Source organism: Carassius carassius, chromosome 21 (genome assembly GCF_963082965.1).
Source record: "Carassius carassius chromosome 21, fCarCar2.1, whole genome shotgun sequence".
NCBI classification, from domain to species: domain Eukaryota; kingdom Metazoa; phylum Chordata; class Actinopteri; order Cypriniformes; family Cyprinidae; genus Carassius; species Carassius carassius.
The window spans coordinates 13,412,092-13,427,917 of NC_081775.1; the positions used below are offsets into that span (position 1 = coordinate 13,412,092).

At 37.0% G+C, this 15,826-nt stretch overlaps 1 protein-coding gene across 2 annotated transcripts; it reads left to right on the forward strand.

The window, feature by feature from the left end:
- Window positions 1–4,962: 4,962 nt before the first annotated feature.
- On the forward strand, window positions 4,963–14,809 carry rflna (refilin A). Of its 2 annotated transcripts, none has more exons than XM_059503386.1 (4): window positions 4,963–5,221; window positions 6,084–6,421; window positions 12,354–12,463; window positions 14,234–14,809. In XM_059503386.1, the coding sequence occupies exons 2-4, from the start codon at window positions 6,206–6,208 to the stop codon at window positions 14,574–14,576; spliced, it is 669 nt and encodes a 222-aa protein (XP_059359369.1). In that variant the 5' UTR covers window positions 4,963–5,221; window positions 6,084–6,205; the 3' UTR covers window positions 14,577–14,809. The 2 variants fall into 2 exon arrangements, with proteins under 2 accessions (XP_059359369.1, XP_059359370.1); XM_059503387.1 differs by having other exon boundaries at window positions 6,204–6,421.
- The last annotated feature ends 1,017 nt before the right edge of the window (window positions 14,810–15,826 follow it).

The window sequence follows — 15,826 nt, forward strand, 5'->3', positions numbered from 1 at the left end:
ACGCACACATGCAGACAAAGTAGAGGATGCTCGCACGCTGCGTGAATGCCACAGGAAGTAGTAATTGGTGCAGAAGAGGACAACAGGTGAGCATGTTGATTACAGATCTGTGTAGATGACTTGGTAGCATGCAATCCTCACTCTCATGCACACACACACACACACACACAGATGTGCCACCTAAGGCTATATTTGTTTACTCACTTTCAATCCCAGCTTTAGTTAAAATCCCAGTTTTAATATAAATGTTTGTTCTTAAAAGTGGGAGATTTTCAATAATAAATTAAAATCTGAGGCAGGACAGAGATCATTTGTAATGCTAAATAAATGCAACCCTCAGTATATGCTAATGCAAAGTTCACTCATTGTGGATGTATAATTGGTATTCTTTTTTATTTAATTACAAATGTTTTCCTTGTATAATTTTAGTATTATGGTTGTAACTGTATTTATAATCAATTATTCAATCATTGTAAACATTTAAAATCAGTAATCTTTCCAGCAGAATCTGAGAGCTGTTTTGAAAATAAATACATTATATTATATTATATTATATTATATTATATTATATTATATTATATTATATTATATTATATTATATTATATTATATTATATTATATTATATTATATTATATTACAGCCATTTTGCACATTTTAACATTGTTTTTATTACATTATTATATTACATTTATAAATATTTTATTTTATACAAGACGGTTTTACATATTTTATATTATTATATTATGTTGTATTATATTATATATTATTCATGGTTTTATGTTTCATATTTCATAAGTCGTTTTACATATTTTACATTGCATTCATATTATATAATTAATAATTTGATATTTTATATTGTTTACATATTTTTATATTATGTTTTATTAAGTAAGCTAAAGTAAATTAATGTTTAATGATTGCTATGTCTAAGATGTTTGTTATATTATTAATTTTATAATAACCCATTTTGCACATTTTTACATAATTTTTTATTATATTATATAATAATGTTTTATTTTTTTCAACACTGTTTTACATATTCTTATATTATATAAGCATATTATATAAATTAGCAAAAAAACTAAAAATATCTCTGCTTTCCCTGCAGAAATTATCAATAGAGTTGTTCCTTTGTGAACTGAGAAAATGGGAGCAAAAGAGAAATACTGATCATAAAATGGGGAATGAGTTAAAGTGAGAGAAAGAGCGAGAGTGTTTTGATGTGAGAGGAGCGGTGGAGAACCGTATCTCAGCAGAGGGTCTCCAGACATTGAAACCAGATGCAGTTGTGCAGTCATGAGCCTGAACGTGGGTGCACTCAAACGGGTTGCCCCAGATATATTTAGAAACTCCAAACCATCCATCAATCCGACAGCTTCAGATTAAGCACTTGATGTGACCTTACATTGGGGCCTGCTCCAACTTTCCTCTCTTTCTGTCTGTCTCTGTCTGTTTCGGCCTCCGTACCACACGCAGTCACAGAGAACTGAGAAAACTCCCCCTGTCTGGGACAGGCCCTGCACCACACTGTCAGCACACTGTCTGCTTCAAAATAGACTTTATGAGAAAAGCAAACACCTGAAAGATCAGCCATGTCCAGTATAAACTGTGTCCATGAGCAACACAATATACTGAAACTAATATGATGAGTTGGTGCTCAAGAAACATTTCTTATTTCTAAATTTGCTGCTTCATATTTTTGTGGAAGCTGTGATACATGATTTTTTTGGATGAATAGAAAGTTCAAAAGAACAGCATTTATTTGAAACAGAATTTTTGGTAACATTGTAAAAGTCTTTACTGTCACTTTTGATCAGTTTAACTGATCAGTTTGATCAGGACTGCTGAATAAATTAATTAATGTAATGTATTTATTTATTATTAATTTCAAGATATGCTATGGATATAGATATGCATAGACAGATAAGCTGGAACAAGTATTTTGTATTTTGGCACAGTTTACACTTATGGGGCATGTTGCACAGACTACTTTTTTAAGGTCAACAAAATACAGGTTATACTGATTATCCCTTAGCTACTGGGAAAAAAACAACAACATATTATTTTACTTATATACTGTGTTTAACTGAAGTCACATGTACATGGTTGCCTATAAACAAGGTTGGTGTTTCATTTTACCCTCCTTACAAAGCAGCATAATATACAGTGTGTAGCAAGCAGAAAAAAAGCAATCTTAATTATGCTTAATCAATTACAATCAACTATTATGATCAATTAAGCTGTCAGAAATATAATTTATGACAAAAACAGTCACTTAAAAGAACATTTATGACTATTATAACTGATGCTGTTTGGTTGCAGTGCAATAGAATGGGAGCGTTGTTGCCTCACAGTGTTAGTATCAATGCCACGGACTGTGTGTGTGTGTGTGTGTGTGTTAGACATAGTCTTTTTCTTTGAGTAAGCAACCCTGGCCTCATTAAGACTTGTTTATGTAGGGAGCTATTCCAGAAAACTCAGGTTTATTTGTGCGTATGATTGACTGAAGGTGAAGCTCAGGTGAGTGTTTTTCCCTCTGAAAATGTAAACCAAACATGAAGTTTAGAAAGATGCATTATATATGCACAAACTCTCTCACACAAAAACCCACGCACACACCTGGACCTGGACCCTCCTCTTCACAGCTGGTTTGGCAGTGTGCATGTGTGTGAACGCATGAGGTTGCCAGGTTTCACTGCAGTATTATCAGTGACAACAGGTGTGAAGACTGGAGAAGGATGTGTGTTGTTGCTTAGTACAACAACATGCATGTGAGTGTGTATGCTCTAAAAGTCCCCAACACAATCATGTGTAATACAGTAAACTTTTTTTTCTTTCCGGCACACACACACTACACTTGGAGTGTCTGTCTGGTTTTAAAAGGGAGGGAGGGAGTAAAACCACACATTGTCTGAAAGGGTAATCACTTACAACTATTTACAAACACACCATTTCAGACAGGGAATATGAATCACTACAGTGAGTCAGTGCAACATAAGACAAATAAGCTGTGTGACAAATGCCTGAGTTTGCGTGTGTGAAGGAAGTGGGAGAGCGAGTGAGAGATCCTTCTCATACAGTGGACTCTTTGTATACTGGAGTGAGTGAAGATCCTCTGTGCAAACACACAGTATATAGTGCATAAAACAGTCCAACACATCTGAGGCTTTCATAATAGTTATAATAATATTCATATCTTATTATGATGTCCTTTTTTGATCAAATAATATAAGGAAAAACATATTTATGGATCCAAGCATGAAAGGTTTATTCTTATTTACGATGGTGATTATTCTTCCTTAAATTTGTCTGGACAATTATGGAGTTTGATTTAAATTCACCAGTATTTATATACTGATGTGTCATGTTTGAAATTAAAATTTCTACATGCAGGTGTGTGTGTGAGAGAATGAAAGAAAGAGATCTGGGTTTCTGGGAAGTGTATTCTAACACTTGTGTGCCATGAAGGCACCTTTGTTTGGCAAAATCCCATTCAAGCTATAAATGCTTTGCTGTGATTCCTGGAAATTTGCCGAGGTAAAGTCAGAAAACTGCTGAACCATCAAAGCCTCAATCAGTTCTCTGGACGTGTTTCATGATTGTGTGCATGTACGCACGTGTTTCTGTGTTTGAACCAGTCGTCTATCTTTCCTCAGAATCACTGAATAACTCCTCTTCAGGTTCAAACAAACAGCATGTCTGTAAACGACTGCCAAATTCTCCCCTTGCATTTATCTGGTTTTACTGCCAGCACTGTTATCTTCTTTCTTTGTTTTTCTGTCAGACATACAGTATATATGCGGGTAAGTGTTTTTGGAAGTTTGGTAGTTTTGCCTTGAAGAGTGGAAGTGCCCACCCTTACTCCACCCAGGCTTGAAATACAACTACACACCAGACAGAGCTTTGAGACATGCTCCTTCACAGCTTACAAGATGGCTCAGAATAGGCTTCTGCATTGTTTCTGAAAAAGTAAATATTTTCATTAGGATGCTGAGACATTAGAGTGGCCAACTGTCCCACAAAATACAGAATCAAAAACACAGAAATCTTTACATTAGCTGTGTGACTGCCCCTTTAACTGTTGCTATGTTACATTGATGCTATACACAATGATCAAGGAAGACCAAGGGAAAACCTCTAACTTGAATCTGCTGACTTTTGGATGAACTGTTTTTGATTAGCAAACTGGAGCAAGACAAAAACAATCCATGCATATTCAGTCGTGTCATTTTTTCACTGGATTTACTGCTGTTTATAAAAATACAACGCATTTAAAAATCCAATTCAATGCTTTAAATCCAAAACATTTAAAAGTCTAACTGAATATGTTTATCTTAAAATGTTTATGAACACATTTCTCTAGTGTTTTATTCTGCCTGTCCATTTCATTTAATGTTTTTATTTCCGTTATGGTCAGTTATCACTAATGAAACGGCAAGTGTCCTCTGCTGAAGTTGTGGTTTATTCGGGACACTCACAGTCCCAGTTTCATGAGGTGTGACTTAAAATGAACTGCCCTCGATGTCTTTCGTAGCAGCTCATGGTTCTCAACAGAATTGCTTTAAATTACAGAGAATGAAAGCTGTGTCTCTGCCAAAAACCTGGTCACCCTAATTTTCAAAAGTGTGACACACTAATCCCACAGTAACCCAATACACTTTCTCAAGAGCTGAGGCCAATAAAGCCCACAAATGTTCCTCGGAAATCACAGAGGTTCATTTCACTCTTTATTTCATCAACAAATCGATACTAAATCTTTTTTTTTTTAATAAAAATGTTTAAATGTGTAAATTGACTTACACAAATACTCGCGGTGTGCTCTATTTTTATTTATTTATTTGCTAAACGCTAAACTTGTCGCTCAAATGTAGGTCAGAAGTGTCAGATGCAGTGCTCCCCCTGCTGGCCGGCGCCGGGAGCGGCTCTGGATTGGCTCCAGGCGCATAAAGGCTGGCGGTCAGTGTGCGCGCGGCTGCTGCCAGAGACACTTCTGCGCTTCCAGAAGGGCAAGAGACGCACCGAACAGACCGGCGCTAATGAGCTGGGGACTATTGTGAGACTTCACAGGTTTTTGGTATCGTTCTTGCACTTTTAAACTGTTTGCGAGGAAGTCATCACGTGTTGTGGATTTTACTTTTTTTCTGAGATCATGAACTTAAGTGTTATGCGCTGAAATCTTCATTCACGGAGTTTTAACCGGCGGGATTTCTAAATTTAAAGGTAACAAAAAACTCTCAAAGGCATATTTTCCGCCTTCATATCTTCTAAATGTATAATAGAGTGTGTTAAGAGTGATTTTTGAGTCTTTTAATTAAATAAGTCCAACTGGTGTATGTATTATCCGGTAACGCGCACGTTTGGGAACATATTCGGCGGTGTTTCGATCCCTGATGAACTGCCTACCGACGCGGAATTTTGGGCATCATGTGCGCGTTCGAACGTTCTAGTTGAGATACTGTTCGAACGTGATTATGATGCCTACACTTCTGCCTAGATAGGCAGCACACTAGGTTGTAAGACAGACATTATTTATTGCGAATATTTTTTGTAATTATTTTGTAATGAATTACAGCATTTTTTTGTAAAATAGTTAGACCGGGGCTAGTTGTCACAAGGGTTGTATCTCAGTAAACATAAGGTTTTGTGTGTGTTTCTCATATAAATGTAAGCTCGGGGCAAGTAGTCACACATTATATTGGTATATACAAATATTATTTATATAATAATAGTATTTTGGTGGCAAAAAAATAGTTTGAAATACAGTTAACGTTTACATTTTTGATGTTTTATGTATTGTTTTGTTTTTCTTAACTGTTTTCATTTAGCTTAAAACCTATAATAGACTGTTTAATCACAGAATCTGCTGTGACAACTTACCCCATAGAGTGTGACAGTGTGCCTTGCATTATATAGACAAGACCTAAATGTCTGTGTCTATATAGAACTTGTCTATATAGAAACCTACCATAAGAAATATAAGTGGAATCAGAACTGAGAGTGAATTGATAGTGAACTTGAATTGCCAAAAGTGACAACTAGCCCCATGCTCCCATATAACATGTATTGTAATTTTATGTTTTAGGTATCTGTTTGGACAACAGGACTCCATTTGCATCTCTGATATGGGACTTTAGGTTTATACTTCTCATATCGTCTTTCCTGGAGTGAATTTGGCTGGTTTAAAACATTTACGCTCTTCCAGAAATGGTGGGGCATTTACATCTGCAAGCTATGGATGAGAGTTTGAAAGGAAAGAACCGGGAGGGACTGCTGGATAGTCCCGATTCAGGACTCCCTCCAAGCCCCAGTCCACCCTTCTACTCTCTGTCACCAGGGATCCTCGAGTCACGCTCCGGCAGCTGCTCAACCCCAAATGAGCTGCAAGGATACTGCAGAAAGGAGAGCCGGGAAGGCAAACTGGTATGTATTCATCTAATGAAGCCTTTTAGCTTAAATAAGACCCAAGAAAGCCATGTTCCTCAGTCAACATCCTGTGCTGGCATATCAACCAATCGGTGCACTGATTTTAAGGTTAGGGTTAGGGTACCGCTTGTTGTCCAGGAAAAGGATGTTAATGCAGGAACATGCTCTACTTGGGTAAATCATGAGCAGTATTTAGACCCATGCATGAGGACTATGAAGTGCTATCAGTTTTAAAAGGGGATAAAACAATGAAATCAATAAACACATAATGCAATATGTTTGCATTTTTGAGTATGGTTATTTTGCACACACTTGTGACATTTGACCTGTGTATGGAGATATGAGCTATGTGTCATCCAAAGGTAGATCCAGTTATCATCCATCAGTTTTGTCCTTTGACAAATGAACTTGCATCTTGAATGCACTCATTTAAGTCACTATGTAACAGACATAGTGGCAGATATTTTTTGATATCTTGTTTGGATGTTGATTAAATGGAAGCAGATCTGAAATGTGAGTTTGAGGTTGATCGCAAAAAAGCAATGGGTTTCAGTTGACTACAATACAATTAGAAGATCAATATTGTGCATTAAGAAAAAAGGCATTTCATACTGATTTTAAATAACGTCATAGTTGTAATACTACAGTCTGTTGTAATGGAAGTTGGGATTGACTCATTCATACTGGCAGCAAACTACTTCCGTATAAACAGGACAATTGCAAAGTCACGTGAGAAACTGGTGATTAAATCAAGTAGTTCAATTCAAAACAAAATGTTAGTATAGAAGTACATATGCAGTTTGTCATAAACACAAACAGACAATGTTGACAGTGTGGAGGCCAGGGACAAATAATGAGAAGTAATAGGGCAGAATCCTGAAATAGAAAGGGGTTCAGGTGCTCGTGCCTCTGGAGATTCACTCTAATGAAGTAGGGATGACAAGGAGCGACCAGAGAGAGAGAGAGAGAGTTTCTGTAAACAAGTTGACCTTGTGTCTGTAACCGATCTGTGCCTCTGTGCCTCATAGCTTCCTCATAGCAACCCTTTTACAGCACATACACACGTGCAAACAAACAAGCAGTGCTGAGACACACACACACACACACACACACACATATATATATATATATATATATATCATACTGGTACAGTATTACTAGACCGCGCATGTTTGTGTTACAGTATAGCACCACTCAAGTGCCTCAGCATAACCCAGAGTCATATTTCTAAAAGGTTGCATAGCACACTAAACTAACAGTGTCCACATCTGACACGACCATCCATTCAAATCTGTATTGACATCCTGGCAGTGTCCCAATACTTCAGAGTAACCACAATGCTAGAAGATTTAGATTAGCATAGAAAGAAACCTTTTCCAACACTTCTAGATGTACCTTATAGAGCAAAAAATAAAGTTTTGTTTGGCACTAACAAAACAACAGCCTTTTTATTAAACAGATTCCGGTTTCTGCTGCTCGACTGTTAACATGATTGAGCTGCATCTGTCTTTGTCGTGCAGCATAAATGCTTTGCCCGAGCACGCCACTAAGAGCAAGTATCTAAAGGCATTTTGGAGTGTATAAATGATCACTCAGACACTCCTATTCAAGAAACATGCATGCACTTGTCGGGACGCTGCTGTAATAAAGTGTCTCACTCGATAAAATAGAAAAGAATTTTTGAATTTATTGAACATGAATTTATTTGTGCAACATGAATTTTTCATGCCAGCTCTCATGCCAATGTCAACAAAACATCCCTCTGTCGCAGTTTTTCAGAATATGCAGTTTCCAAAATCCTATTACTTAAATGTATACAAATGTGGTGGAGCCTGCAGGCAACATGCAGTATACTGTATGAGGACCAAATGCTCTCTCAGAGTAAAAAAGAAAACATAGGCATACAAAGCCATCTTTGTTTGCTGGACTTTGTATTTTCCGTCCATGGCAACCTTGCTTTGCAAAGGTTTGTCCATCCCTGCATGTATGTACAGTACACTATATGCAGTATGCATGTTTGCAGAGGATATGTCTGCCTTTTTCCTCTCATTTTGTGGCTGCAGGTCTATTTCGAGAGTTGTGTTTGCATAACATAAAAAAAAAATCTCTCCAATCTATTTTAGTGTGGCAGGCCTAACAGCAGAGCTGTTGCAGTCAGTTGCATAAGAAACTGATGACCTCTGTTTGCTGAAATTAAAGTGAAGGGTGCAGTGGCACCTCTGAAACAAAGTAATGCTGCTTTATGAGAACTCATTAGGGATGCATGATAAAAAGCAACTTATCAACAGCTTCTGATTGTACATTTAGATTACCTGTCTATCTACAGCTCACTTGAAAGTTATTCTTTAAAAACGCTAATACCGTAATTTGATAACACTGTTAGCAATTGTATATTTATCGCTTTCATGCTGAATATTACAATGCTGTGATGGCTTCACTTTTAAAACTGATTTGAGTTTTTAGTGCTTTGTGCTTTAGACAAAATAGTATAGCCTAGGTTTTTAATATCACCTTTTACTGGTTATGTTTTATTTATGAGCTACTACCAAATACTACTACCACCATTACTACTAATAAAAAGAACACATTTATGTAGTGCTTTCAGCCAAGTATTGTAAAAATGGTATGTTTAAAGAAAACAAGCACAACATACAGATCAACAGCACAGCCCAGAGTGAAGGTATGGATCAAGAAAACAAACTGATCCATAACAAAGACAAACACTACAGCCAGAACTTCAGACTAAAAATATATGAAACCAAACAAGGCAAAGATCCACCAGACACCTCCAGAATTAAAACATTCAGTCAGGAATTTCAGGCCACTAGATGTCAGTATAGTCCAACCAATGAAGTACAGCCCTGTGTCTGTATCTCCCCTGCACCCCTCAAACTGCATGAGGATAGGGACCAAAACCTGGTATTAAATGGGCCCCAGGGCTAAATTATTAAAGACTGTACTGTACCCATAAGCTCGGACGATTTTAGGTACTGAAGAAAATAAGAAAATACACAATATTTATTATAGCTACATAAATGTTAAGTTGCAAGTTGTATCTCGCCAACCATTTCTATATGCAAAAATATCAATAAATTTATCTAGGATGCAATTCTGAAAATTCATAATCAAGAAGAGAGATCACACTCACGCCGAGTCTGTGCCTCTCAAACATTACAGTGGGAAGGGGGTGGGGGATAACTTTAATAGCTTCAATTAGCATTAGTTTATCAATTTATACAGTGGAAACAATGCAGTGTTATTTTATTCAATTTGTGTATGTTTTATTTCTTTTTTATTTCAGAATATAAAGCAATGTTAATTCTGTTCTTAATTTTAGGGGTGCACGATAAATATCGGCCGTTACTACACAGAGCCATTGTTAACTGACAAGCTGTGCAAATCCACGTTCAGTATCACCACTGATTTGCGAAGCTTGTCAGTTAACAACGGCTCTGTGTAGTAACAGCTGCTCTACGTGAAATCACACACCTTTGTAATTTACCGCTGATTAGAGAACCGGCTTTACTGACGAGATGCGCATTAATTATTGGCCGATATTTATCTTGCACCCCTACTTAATTTGTACAAATTTTATAAATTACAAAAAAACAAAAACTGATATGAATACTGTTAAAGTACGGGTTCAATAAGAGTAGGAATAACATTAAAACATTGTGCACAACAATATATATTTACTTGTACAAGTGAAGGTTTGACTAGTTAGCATGGTCCCATTCTCCCCTGCTGGCAGATAATGAAACTGCATCATCATTGCTGGCCAGAGGCCTCTAACCATTATTTGTATTTGTATTTATTTATTTTTTTGCAAGTAAACTATCAGTTACACGTTTTTTATTATTATAGATATTTTACCATTGTCTATCTATATTTGAAGGGCTCTCTACAGTATCAAATCGAAATGGTTTTTGCATTTAACATCGCAGCGATATCTAATATGATGAATAAGTATAATACCTGGCTTTCTCTTGCTATAATAAACCTCAGTCAATATAGTGATGACACTGTAATGTCAAACTCTCTTCAGCTTTTGATTAGGATACTGTTTGGCTGAGCCTGTTGAAGTGCTCTGTTCCTGCTGAGATCTGTCTCTAATGTGACTGGTAGACTACAAGGTTTGTGTGTGGAGTTGCTGCACATCGTATAATGGCACAGTGGACACAGTATCCGTCCTGGATTTAACGCACTCTCTCTCTTGTACTCATATGGACACAGATGCACATGCTCAAGGGCACAATCCCTTTCTCACTGGCCCGCATTCATGAGACAAGACAACAGCATGATGCCAGAAACCTCCCATAAACAGCATATATGTTACTAACAGGAGCTTTTTTAATTTTGCTATTTATGTAGGCTACTCACTTTCTTGCCTTAAACAGAGCATCCTCTGTCAACTTGAAAATCAATATCATAAATAGATAGTAACTGAATGAAATTAAGCAAGTTGTTTACTTTTATCCAACATTGAGAAATACATTTTCTTAAATGTAAATGTGCACTTTAAAAACTGACTGATTCACTATTATAAGAATAAGAATATAATGATATAGGCTATAATTGTATTTGCACTAGTTGGTTTTGCATACATACATCTTTAACATTCTCGTTTACACCATCACAATTCTTCTGATTCCTCAAAACTAAAAGAATTACATTTCTTAAATAAACTGAAGCAGATTAGAATGTAAAACCTTAAAAGTTAACGTTTTCCTGATTTCCGCTGGAGCTGAGGAAGAGCCCATATTTCCCGTGTCAGGTCAGATGACAGTTGGGCTGAAGGTACGCTATGGGGGAATTGGGTTTTATGAGGTGTCAGAGACAGAAAGTGAGAAGCAGAGCGTGTACGTGCTGAGCGCTCACGTGGTGTGTGTGTGTGTGTGTGTGTGTCTGGAGCAGGTGGAGGCACAGGACACTCCAGCTCCACACACACTACTTCACTGTCCAAATATATATATATATATATATATATATATATATATATATATATATATATATATCAGCACGCAGACAAACACATGCACCCAGCAACAAAAACGAATCATATTAAAAACAGTTTCACTAATTAAAGAGAAATAAAATGCAATGTATTTTATTAGAAAATGAAAATGTATTGTTGCCTTGGAAATGTAATGAAATAATTATTACAATTATTAAACTGAATTTCTTTTAATACTAAACTAAGTAGAAGTATTTGCAAAATTAAAATGACAAAACCACACAACTAAAATGCAAATACAGAAACAAAAACTATGGTAATTCAAAATACAAATAATAATATTATAGTACATTAATAATACTAAAATAACACTGCTTGAAATTTTCTGAGAGCCCATTAAAGCCTGCTTGTACAATTATTTAATCTTCAATCTAAAATTGAAATGGTTGAAAAAAAATACACTCTCTAAAAAGACTCAAACTGTAAAGTACATTAGTGTTCATATTCAAACAAGAGTATAGGGTAAGTATTCTGGGATTGTTGCATGTTTGATATTGCTAAAATGTTGCTTTGCTAAATGCTAAACACTGTTCTGATTCAGAGGACAAATGATTTGATAGAAGAGGAGCACTTTTCTTTTACCTTACAATAGTTTATTTTATGATAATGAAAGCTACTTAAAAAAATATATACATACAAATGAAAAGTTGAGATTAAATGATGTGAGAAAAAAAGACCATAAAATGATGAGACACACAAAACTAGCACTTATATGCAAGTAATCAGTTGCTATGGCCAGTGTAGCTGTATTATACAGTGTAGCTGTCATCATGCATGCATGAATTGAGAAGTACTGTATTTTGGATGTAAAATTTATGAATATTTGCTAGGACTGAACATCAATTATTATGAGTTGTAATGGCTAGCTTGATGGCTAATTCCTGTTTGTTTGTTTTTTTATGTCTTATTGTGTAGCTGCCATACTTGCTCCTGAACTCTCAAGGTCCAGATGCAAAGTCACGCATGTACCCTGTGGTCTATGGAGAGAGTATCGAGGTTAACCCCAAACCAGAAAAAGAGATCAAGTAAGTGTTAAATATTTTTGTGGTTGCATGGCCATCCAAACTAAAGCTGGATACAAATGTCTGAGACCAAAACAGTTCTGCAGCCCGTAAGTTTTGCCTCTTTGTCACCACCTCTGTTTGAAAACCTGCAATTGCAGCTGTTTGATGAATGATCGTCCTTGTGTGGGTTGTGCTCCGGCTCGGCTCAGGCGCGGATGAATCTAATGTTTTGAGGAGTGTGTGGCAGTCAGTCACCGCACTGGTGTGGATATTTACTGAACTTCACAATCACAGATTCTAGCCTACATCTTGGAATATATGACCCAAATAAAAAATTTCACTGGATATTGTCAACTGAACAAGCAAGTAACAAGTCTGCCAAGTTTGTTCTGACCAACTGAGGAAAAAAGCATTACAATAAATCGTGCTACCAATGGTGATTAAGTATAACGACCGATTGGCTCATATCACATCAAACCGTGCAAATTATTATTATTGTTATACTTTATTCTCAAATTATTAATGTAACAACAACAGCATTGCATGACTGAGTATAGTGTGTATTAGTGTGTAGATTTCTGTACAGCCTAATCTAATTGTCATACTCTTTGAATTTCATATTAAGTAACTCTTTTAACCCAAAAAGCAAACTATGCTCCCTTCAAACTGGTTGTCTTTAAAATACAAATCTTGTGTAATCCCAGGCTATTTGCAATCAGAAGCACATTTAAAACTGGAAAATAATAAGAAAAAAATCACATTTGTTTCATAAACACAATCCTTTCTGGAATACAATCTGTCATCAAAATGATTCATTTAATTATTCTACCTTCTGTGAGAAAAGGCTATGAACGATCTGTCACCTGCAGGATCCTCACATGCGATAGCCTAATAGCCAGGACAATTTCTTTATGTTTACAGATGTGACGTAATGACGTAGTGCCTTGCTCGAATTTCCAGCAAAAAATCTATCCATTCCAATGAAATTAGAAAACATAAAAAAAAAAAAAAAACGTTGTTAATTGGGCTAAAGTATGGCAATAGTTTTGAACACTGGCTGGTCATGTACTTGCTCAAATATTTATTTTGGATAATTTTTAACCAAAAAAAAGTAACGGACTGCAGCTTTAAGCATTTTGACTGCAAAGTTGTATTTAGATCTCTTTTGCATTAAAGGGATAGTTCGCCCCAAAATGAAAAATCTGTAATTACTCACCCTCATGTTGTTCCAAACCTGTAAGTCCTTCATTCATCTTCGGAACACAAATTAAGAAATATTTAATAATATCAGAGAGTTTTTTGACTCTGCATAGACGGCAAGAGAACTTCCACGGTCAAGGCAAAGAAAGGTAGTAAGGACATCGGTAAAACAGTCCATGTGACAGTGGTTCAAATGTGATTTATGAAGCTATGAGAATATTTTTTTTGTGTGCATTGAAAAACAAAAAACAATCTTTTCTGGGTGCGTTTTTGAGTGAACTATCACTTTAACTCCACGAGTTTGTGTGAATCCTGACGATCATGTTCTCCATCATGAATTGAGAAAGGCCAATGAAAGAACATCTGACCATTTGTACAGGGTCATATGTTCAGTGGCACAAATTAACTTATTTGACTTGTGAGCTAGAAATAGTGCAGAATCAGAAACATTTCTTCATTATTGTGTATAATAACATTTCTTTAAATGTTTACAAAACCTGATTTCCAAGTTGGTCTCAGACTTTGAGCGAACATTCCCATACTTTCCTGAACCTGTTTGACTGACGAATTCTTGTCTTTTGACCGCATCAGGTTCAACTCTGCAGTGAAGTACGCTTCAGACAGACACTTCCGTGACCAGGTGTTCTGCGCCCAGGTCCCGACCGCCACATCCTTCAGCGAGACGGTGGTTGCCGTTCAGAACTGCACGTGGCGCAGCTACAAGTCAGAGGTTCACTTTGAGCCACGTCACAGGCCACTACACTTCCAAAGCACCACCATCGTGTTCCCCAAACACACCCGGAATACATACCGCACCACGCTGAACTACAACGGCAACAGAAACGCAGCCGGGCGCCGGCGGTTTGTGTCCACAGTCAGACTGGAGTCCACCGAGGACGCCAGTCCATGCATCATTTACACAGAAGACCTCTGAGAGACACACAGGAGAGATGTGTTATCCTTCCCAAAATTGGTTAGAGAGCTACAGTGAGAGTACATGGACTAAAACCCTGATCCAGCGACGGAGGCTCAGTGAGGGTCATTTTGTTCTTTTGCTTCCAGTGACATTGGTACTTGATGTTGGAGATGAGCTGAAGTTGAGTGTGTGTTTGTGGTCTTTACATATGTTTTACGTGTCAGTAATGTTTTTATGTACATCTGGAGATTTTTTATTTTAATTTTAATATCCAGTCGTACCAGTCAGGTGGAGGGAAAAGCATTTGGGGCAAAACAGTTTCTGCTGTTTGCTGATTCACAGGCCCGTGAGGAATCTAAGCCCACAGAATTCCACTGAAAGTTCCGCAGATTTACACAGAACTCAGAAGAATGTCAGTTCAAAATTCCAAAAATTTAAACCACAATCTTTTTATTAGTCATTAAGTGTCTGGTACTAAAATTTAGCTTGGTTTTATTTTTTATTTTAATACTTTGGCTAAAGCCGCGTTCAGACTGCACGATTTTAGCCCAGTTTTTGGCTCGCCGACATGTTTTGAGAAATCGCCGACAAATGCCCGAAATCACAGGCAAATCTGAGCTCGTTCACGCGAGTGACAATCACACAGTGTGAATGAGCAAAGACGCGATCTGAGAGAATCACCGATGCCCGTGAGATATTTGGCGTGCTAAATATCTGGACCTGTCGGCGATTCAAAATCATGCTGTGTGAAAAGTGTTCTGACTGAAAACTACATCGGCAATGACCAACAGCCAATGAGAGAGCAAGATACAGAGCAGCGGGGAGTTCGGGGAGGAGTTATAGACCACAATATCAGCAAGTATGGCTTCATTTCAGAAAAAGGCTTTCTTCTCGGTCTAATTGGACCCATGAAATGGAAGATAAATTAGTATAAATTTAGCAGGAGCACCCGTGTCTGTGCAATGCGTGATGTCGTGTTGTTTCCTTGTCACATCTCGCGTGTGTTTGGTTGTGAAACATAGTTTGCGTGCCAGACAGAGCTGTCGGTGATTCCTCCTACAGTAAAGTCATGCAGTGTGAAACCTTCTGTCGCCGATCCATCGTGCAGTGTGAACACAGCAGTGACTGAATGCTGGCCAGTGTGAAAAGAACAGTGACCCGACTACTTTGAAAATCGTGCAGTCTGAACTCGGCTTAATTTGATAAGATTCTATTTGGGCCTACTTTATTGTCTTAGTATTGCTGATTTTTTACAAATGCTCAAACAG